The sequence below is a fragment of the Fragaria vesca genome, linkage group LG2 (assembly GCF_000184155.1).
Source record: "Fragaria vesca subsp. vesca linkage group LG2, FraVesHawaii_1.0, whole genome shotgun sequence".
In the NCBI taxonomy this organism is placed as follows: domain Eukaryota; kingdom Viridiplantae; phylum Streptophyta; class Magnoliopsida; order Rosales; family Rosaceae; genus Fragaria; species Fragaria vesca.
The window spans coordinates 25,822,714-25,832,073 of NC_020492.1; the positions used below are offsets into that span (position 1 = coordinate 25,822,714).

General features: G+C 40.0%; 1 protein-coding gene across 1 annotated transcript; it reads left to right on the forward strand.

Moving 5' to 3' along the window:
* The first annotated feature begins 154 nt into the window (after positions 1-154).
* Positions 155-1,317, forward strand: LOC101291787 (heme-binding protein 2-like). The gene is made up of 2 exons (XM_004291505.1): positions 155-430; positions 641-1,317. The coding sequence occupies exons 1-2, from the start codon at positions 234-236 to the stop codon at positions 1,092-1,094; spliced, it is 651 nt and encodes a 216-aa protein (XP_004291553.1). The 5' UTR covers positions 155-233; the 3' UTR covers positions 1,095-1,317.
* The last annotated feature ends 8,043 nt before the right edge of the window (positions 1,318-9,360 follow it).

The following is a 9,360-nucleotide window of genomic DNA, read 5'->3' on the forward strand; positions in this document are numbered from 1 at the left end:
CTGAGACCAGTCTGGACCTAATAAGAGAGGGATAGGAAGCATTTTCCCGCGCTTGGGTATCCATATTAAAATAGCCATCAATTTAATCGAAATTGCAAAACGTGCCACTATAAAAACTCCTTTTACTTTTTTTCTACTGACCAAAAAGCACGGTAAATTTATGAAATAAATTAGGAGATGTGAATCCCTGTGATCGTTGAAATTTGGAGCAAGAGGTTTTGTGAGCTACGGAGATGATGAAGAGTCCGATGGTGGTGCTGGTTTTAGTGGCGGCGATGCTGACGTGTCTGGAGGCGATTGAGTCGCCGCAGTACACTGTGGTGCACTTGGAATCGGATTTTGAGATTAGAGATTACAGAGACGGCGCGTGGATGTCTGCTCCTGTTAAAGACATCTCGTTTGAAAAGGCCACCAGAAATGGCTTCCACAGGTACTGCCACCGTTACCTTTTGGTTTTTAGTTTCTGGGTTTTTGTTGTGATCGAAGAACGGAATTTTGGGTATGTGGTTGATTGTTAGTTAATCTGTACAAAATTTCGGACAAGAAGATGTTTATAAGGTGCAAATTTAGTTGTTAATTGTAACCGGACAAAAAAAAATTGTCAGTTGTTGAAAGGAGCGGTTATTTGATTAATTCGCAGGCTGTTCCAGTACATCCAAGGTGCCAATTTGAATTCCTCCCGAATTGCAATGACGGCGCCTGTGCTGACAAGCATAGTCCCTGGAGCTGGACCTCTGCACTCATCCGCATACTTTGTGAGATTCTTTTTGCCAGTGAAATTTCAAGCCTCCCCACCCACACCCCTCCCGGAACTCAACTTGAAACCTTATACATGGGACAGTCGTTACATCGCAGTCAGGAAATTCTCAGGATTTGCAAGAGATAGTAACATTGTGCAAGAAGCACAGAAACTCGCCACCAGCCTTAGCAGGTCTCCGTGGGCAAACTGTACCTCAGAAGAAAGTAGCTCTGCTTACTCGATTGCGCAGTATAACTCCCCATTCAAGTTTATTGGGCGTGTGAATGAAGTTTGGGTCGATGTCAATGCGTCTGGATCAGAGGACGATAAATACAGTGAAGTAGTTACCTACTGAGATTGTACAAATTGGTGGGTGTCACCAAGCAATCATCCACAAGTGAATGAACTATCCAAGAATAACTATATCTCAGTTTCTGTATTTTTATCTGTATTTGTATCGTTATCTGAGTGTAGACATGTTACGATAATAGATGTGCAGTGTATATAGTCCTTTACAGGCTCTTGTTCAAGTGTTTGTCCATGCAATATATTTAATATGCCTGCTTTCAACATGGTTCTTTTAGTGTGTCTTAGAAAGCAACTAACAAATACAGACTACAAAAGAGAAGAAGCAGATTATGATATAAAAATCAGTTTCTTTTTCAGTTCTCTGTAGATTGGCTGAGTGTATCTCCCTATATCATGCGTACCATATTCATAGATAAGAGAGGTAGGGAAATATGTTGAGTTTTAGAGCATTTTACATTATGTCAGGTTGGAGTTCACAGGAAGTAACTTACTCAAGCTCTGTCCACCAAAGCGTATCATAAACCATGCTGTAATCTTAACCATATAAACTAGCTCTGCAAACTTACGATCAAAATTTTTATATGTTTAGAATGCACCACTCAGGCTTTAGGATAACATGACCAAAATAAAAATAAAAGAATCTTTCAGACATCAAAGATGAAAGGATTTATATCAAGGGGCCATATTAGCTCTTTAATGTTGCCCATACATCCAGGAACAGAAGAGACATGAAAGAAATTGCAAGCAGACACTTCAGAAAAGAACTTAAATAGATCCCTATTCTTAAGTGGACAAAGATAGAAGGGTAAGTACAAATATTATTTAGAGGGCATGGACAGTAATGTTAAGTACAAGAAGCCACTTGATGAAAATATCAGAGCCTCAATAAGTTGCATCCCAAACCAGTTGCACCATTCACCTAGCCTACTTCGGAAATTCTTCTATAAAGAGCTATGCAAGAACCTCACCGTATTGTACTCTTTCCTTCATTTGTTATTGAGTAGATAAAATCTTCGTAATGGCTCAACTTGCAACAAGGATTGAGGCCCAAACAGAGAAAACCTCCTCAGCAGATAAGTTCTATGGTTTCTTCAAGAACAATATGAACTCTCTCGTTCAGATGTTCCCTCAAAAACTTTAAGAGCATTTAAGTAGTGGGAGGAGGTGCTATCAGAGATGGCTCTGTGACTTGTTGGAAATACGACCTTGGTAAGAGTCATTATCTATAATTGAACAATAACACCTATATGAATGCTTATGAATTGATTATGTATTACATTAAAACCTCTGTACCTATATTTCAGTTATTTTATTTTGAATTGAAATTTGTTTAGTCCCTCTAGTTTGAAGTTTACATATGTTTAGTCATTGTGGTTTCATTTTAATCTTAATAGTCTTTAAAGTCACGATTTTCCTTCCAGATAGTCATTCTGTCAATTTTCTCTATTAAAATACTGATGTGGCCATTAAAAACATTAAAAATTTAACGGCAATCTAACTGAGAAAATTGACGGAAGGACTATCTGGAAAGAAAATCATAACTTTAAGGACCATTCAAATTAAAATGAAATCATAAGGATTGAACAGATGTCGACTTCAAATCACAGAGACTGCAATATTTAACCCTTTTATTTTTTTTGAGATTTACCTATACTTCAATTATAATGTAGTTATAATTGTAAAATAACACTCGTATTAATACTATCAACCATTTGATCTAAGATATTTGAACTACTGAACCATTGATCTAAGATATTTGAAGTCCTATTACTGGATATAATTGAATGAAATAAGACTTGGTGTTCTACGATATTCTGTATCTTTCTAGATATTCTTTATGTGTGCATTGGCTTTATGCCAATAGGATATGTAATTAGACTAGATCTATGTATTCATATCCATGCCATATTAGTATTGTGTAATTCCCTATATAAAGGGCTCCTATCAATGAATAAGATGATGATTCTCTTGTTATCTCTCATTCTCTACACTTTATACTTCATCACGTTATCATGCACTTTGTTCTAACCCTAGAGCCAATTGCCCACCATTTGTTTTCCAAACCCTAAAATCGGGCAGCCTTGTTTTTCCCGATTTCCGACCAAAATTCCGACTGCCCTCCGTCGGAATTTTATATCCCCAAAAAGCTCTCTCCGTCCCGGATCCAACGCCGCCGACCTCATCCTGAGTACCGGCCGGAAAGTCACCGAACCAGCCGCCGGAAAATTCTAGACCGCCGCCGCTATCGACCACCGGTTCACCACCTTCCCTTGCTCCGATCAACCTGAATTTTTGACAGCAGCTTCCTCATCCAGAGCTACTCCTTCTATCAAATTTTCAACCCCAAATTCGAAGTATAAGTAGGCGAAACGTTGTTTCTCTTCTCGGCAGCCTCTAGAAACCAAAGATTTCAAGATTACTCGTCTTCCAAGGAAACCAGAAAGGTATGTTTTGAAACCTTAAAATTTTCCAAGTTCAATAACTCGGGGAGGATAAAATCCTTTCCTCCCTTCTCCATCTCCATTCTATGCTTGGGATTTTATGTGTGCAGGTACCAAAAATCCCGGAATTTTATTTGCGGGTCAAGAGTGTGTTTGATCACTCTTGCTTCCTTGTCCGGGTTGTGTATGATCAACCCCGACCTTTCTCCGGATTGTGTTTGATCAATCCGAGGCCTTTTCCGAATTGTGTTTGATCAATTCGCGGCTTTTTCCGGATTGTGTATGATCAATCCGAAGGACAAACCATTAAAATCATTATTTGTGACCTCTATCGAGTCTCATAACAACTTGGTTTTGTATGCAAGAGCAATGTAACATTCTGTTCATTGAGTTTTGACGTACTCGATACCTAAGGCGAATCTTCGCTTGGTATCTATGGAACCTTTCACTGGAAAGGATTAAACCACATATTTTGACCCCCAGGCTAACAAGCCTAGATGCTGAGATTTCACATCTCCTGCGCTCAAAGTTTTGACGCGCCACATCGACAAGCATTCAATGGCAATCTGTGCAAAAAGTAATGACCACAAAGTACTGTGGAATGCACTCATGGAGCGTTTCTTGAAACGTCCATATAACTCTACTTGTTGAGTTATTAGTCAAGTGGATTGCTTACTACTTTAATTGACTACATATTATCGATGATCTTTTGTGGCATCATGATCCATAACCTTTAGCGGATTCGATCATCATCAAGTTCTCTAGGTCCTCCAAGTTGGTTTGAAATTACCAACGAGACTTGATTTTGATCATACATACGGGAATTGTATATACGCTAAGGTGATAAACTTATTTGGGATTATCCCCTAATATGGGGACAACAATATGGGTCATGGCAATGACAGAAAACGTCATGCCGATGTCTAGAAAAGAGGGGGAGATGTCGCCGGCTCTAATAGCGACATTCCCGGTCTAGACACCATTTTGTCAAAACTACTCACGTCAGCTCATGACAATGCAACCGTTGTGGATCTTCGGATCACTGGTTCAAGATTGTCTAGCTCCTTCAAATGGTGAATGCAAACAAAAAGGTACGGAAAATCAATATGAGGACAAGAACGTCATCCTCATGATCATGAATTTCGAAGATTCAGATCCTGCTCTAGCTACCCCTGACTTTGACGTCATCGGCTAGACATTGATTTTTGTTCCAAGTTATATGTACTAAGGCGTTGTATCGACGTCCTTCATCTATTTGAGACCTCGATATACTCACATTAGCAATAATGAATGCCTTGAGAATTTTTTCGAAGTTATGAAACTATTCTCCTCTTATGGTTCGTATTGATTTACAAAAAAGATGTACATTCTTACATCGTCCTTAGAGACATGGCATATTGTGCCGATTTTGGTCCCTTCCTTTGAAGGTGACTCATGGCACCGCATCCTCAATGAGGATCGCCCACGTGTTTCCGGTTAAGTTAAGTATTCTACCCTATAGCGGATTTTCCATCATCAATTGTTCAACTAGGCTCATCCAAGCTCAGTGTGATGTCTTAGAATTGTCCGAAATTAAGGAGATAGTGGTTTCAAGTGTGCCTCGCACTACCGACCCTCCACGGACATGCCTGGTCATACTGACTTGGAGTTACCGAAAGCTTTTGATTTTGGATCCCCCGACGCTATTAAACCAATTGCCGTCTTGCAAAAGACGTTGAAGACTTATCAAAAACCGGAAAATTATCATCATGATCTAATCCTCTAGGTCCTCTGAGTTAGTTTATGTTCATGTCAGGGAGCTTTTGCTAACTAGTCATGGAGTTTACGACCTTAGAATGACCGAAAGGACTTGGTTTTGATCATACACACGTCACTTGTGGCTAAGGCAAAAGCCTACACGCCACTTGCAAGCTTCACAGCTTCGCACATGCCAATTCTGCGAAAGACAGCAATCTGTCCATTCTGGACAGTCAACTTCGTTTGAGCTTTGTGAACAGCTCCGGACGAACCGGACAGTGAGCTTTATATCTACGAGTCTAGTTTTCAGAACATTTTGCGGTTCGTCCATATCTATTTTAACGAAGAAGTTATGGCTGTTTTAGTGCGCAAAGGTCATTTTGCGCGGAAATTTTTATGCACTCTCTGGATTGCAGCTTTTTGTAGCTTCGTTCAATCCTTCTAAATGGTTCAAGTGGAACTATTTACTCTCTTATCTACTCCATTTTGTAGATCTGTCTCATCGAGACATTGAGTGCTTCGCAGATAGTGGAACTATCCACAACATTCTAAGGCACTGGCAACTATCTTTGGATTTTATGCCTTTGTAAATCTTCTGTGACTATAATGATTGAATCGTACTGATCATTCAGAGACGCGGTTAAGCTTGAATCTTGATGCCTCATGGCACCATGATCAATGTCACAGATACCCTCTATACATTGAGAGACAATCAAACCATATTGAGCTTTAAAGACATTCCTGCTAATAGTTTTCATTTGAAAACACATTGTGAGAATGAACAAGAATTCTTTTGTGTATACCTTCTCATGAATGCGGACTGAAGCGCATCTTGGAGAAATTCATGAGTCAATCTAGTGGACTGTATGTCACTATGATTCGAATATCGAATCCCATGTTGTCGCCAAACATGATATTTGGGACACTGACTCATATAGGCTTTGGTTTGACCAAATTGGTCAACCTGGAAGAGATATAATGGTCCAAATTTTGAGAAATTCTCATGGACATCCATTATTCCACTCAAAACGAAGACATTCGAGATCTAGCATCACCATAAAGCATGGTGGTGACCCGGGGGACATTGACGTCACCCGAACACGACTCCAACTTCCTGGAGGTCTTCCGATCAATTCCTCAAGCAATTGAGGTGCACCGGCCTTTCCTCGATGTCGCATTGGCCCCCTGCAATGCTCATTACTCGTTTTGAAAGCCTATTCTTTAGCTAAATTAGGAGTGAGACCCTCCTACGCTAAATAACACAAAAGTGAACATTCTATTCTTACATAAAATTATGTAGATAGATACAACCAACTTACGGACACCTTTTATGCTTTATGGTGTTGGTTGAAGTGTTAGCACACTAGTCACGTGTTACACTATTATCTACTGCTTATGCTGTTTATACTTCTACGGGCTCACTACCCATTATTTAAAGAAGTTTATTGGGATATAAGTTAAAGTGTCCTGTACCCCATGTTCACACGCAATACGGTCTCACCGAGGCTACAACTAAGCAACTTTAGCTTGTCGCTCGAACATTATTGATACGCACCAATATTTCTATTGCGTCTTGGGGCTATGCAATATTTGCATGCAGCTATACTATTCATCTACGACCCACCATCATTGAATATTTTTGTACTACAGCTCATGACTGTGTACCAGGATTGCAATCCTTGAGCTCAAACAAGATTGAAACGGATCTCCAATCCTTAAGCTCAGCTAGATGTTTATTCTAGGTGCCAAATCGCACTGCCACTGCGCACAATGATGGGACATTTGAGATGAATAAGTATTTAGGTTGGATGTAAACCTCCACCTATAAATCCGCATATGTAGAAACCCTTGTCAGGCAATTTCATTCACCGTTAAATTGCAGATTGTCACTTTGATGAGACAATATTCCCGCCGTTAGGGGAGATAAGAACACAAGTGTTCAAGTGGAACGACATGAATTGTCGTGGTTTGTCCCCACTAAGTCTCATCTTGATCCCAAATGCTTAAAGTGTTAAAATGACGAGATCACATGCTGCAAATATGTTTGCAAGGATTGATGTCCCATCAAGAGGACATGGCGCGACCAAAAGGTGTTGGTCTTGACGCCATCACCATGGATGGTGATATAATGACGCCATATAGTGGCAAAGTCACAAGGCCGTGTGGCTCCCCAAAAGGAGGGAGGCCCTTAGGTTCAATACTTTCTCGCACTAGGAAGAAAGCGAGCTTGGCACAACCTGATCCATTAATCAGTAATACTCATATCCGTCTCATGAAGTCTGAATGGTGATTATCGTTGGGGGACGCCTCAATGTCAAATCCAATCCATATAGAGATCTCTACAAAGTATTACACTAGTGTACATGAGGACGTGGGATAATGAGTCTACTATCGAACCACCTTTCGTTGATGGATATAACTTAGTTGATTGGCCTAATGGAAAGATGTGATCCAGCATTAACAAAGAGATAGGTCCTTGGGCAGGTGATGCCGACACCGCAAGCTAAACCCTATCAACTATGCCTTTGTTAGATAGCGTAGTGAGAAAAAGAGCTTAGACTCACCTTATGACGCAAGGTCTCTCACTAACACGCACTGGGATCGACTACGATGAGATATACTCTCGTAATGGATGTCATTGAACTCCACTACTTTGTCAGTTTGGTAGTTTCCGAATAACTGAACAAGCAGCCTATGAATGTGGTCATAATAACATCTCTACGGGATCAGAGATATGCATGAAGGTCTTGAACAGACTTCATTCATCCAAATCAAGTGGTTTCAAACCACAGGAGCATGCGTTTGCTAAATGTATTGAAACGCACATGGACTCTACTTGATTTGGAAGGGATATGGTGAATTATGCCTTTGCGTGTTCATTCCGGATTTACATGGACTCTTGATGGATCAAGAGATGCCAATATGTATCAACATCTGAAGAAAAAAGATCTTGGGAAGACACAGTCTCGATAAGACACTCGATGACTGTATTGATGATGATTTTCAATCAATCGGCTTAGGCACTTTATAATTAATGAGGCCTACATATACTCCCATGATTAGTCAAGGTCTTTGCTCTAAAGTGAGATCCGTTGTTTTGTCTAAAGCAATATGACAAATATGTGTTAAGAGATGGAGTTCCCATCTAAGTACAATTAGACGCATCAATGTACTCAACACAATACGAAAGACTTGACATCTCATTCGCTATGAAAAGTTGTAAAGCTAAGTGTAGCTATGCGCCCACGCAATGCCAATATAATGGCAGTAACTCCTTTTTCAATACTTAATGGTATGAAAGGTTGAGGCTTATTCTATCCCTACATAAGAAAGACACATTAATAGCGAAATCAGAATCTGCCAAGTTTCGTAGGTCAAGCTCCACGGGACTTACAGGAAACCTCACTCACTGGAATATGGTAAAATTGGTACCATTGGAAAGGTCTATGTGTCTATTTTCCAGGAACACCAACCATTTGATCATACCTATCATATTGAGTGAGTTATGGCCGTTTTCGTAAAGTAGGACGAATCTGTCCGAGAATTTGATTTTGGCAAAACAGTCAACTTCGACCGGACTTTGTGAATAGCTCCTGATGAACCAGAATGTGTGTAATATATGGTTGGAAAGAAAAATGAGTCTAGTTTCCAAAACCATTTACGTTTCGTTCATATGTATTTCCTAGAGGAAGTTATGACTATTTTAGTAACTGAAGGTCATGCTGCACGGAAATCTGATTTGCTGCACGGAAATCTGATTTCATGCACGAACTTATGTCTTGAGTTCACAAGCGGCCTTCTCCTTAAGATCTAAGTGTAAAAGATCATTTGAGGACAATACGGCATAATTTAGTTAATCATTGCCTAATGCCACATTTGAAGACATGTTAAAAAGCATTGACATGCTAAGTTGTTGAAATTTCCGTGATTAGTAAGAATCAGGAAGAGCCCTATGATTGATGTAAAGATCAGGGGGAGGTGCGAACTTCAGGGGGAGTCTATAGCACATACATACATGTCACTATCAAATGTGAAGGGTGCGTTGTACTCTTTTTCTCTTACGATCAAGGTTCAGTTTTTCTCCCACAGGGTTTTTGTGACTTGACGAGGTTTTTGACGAGGCAACAGATCAGC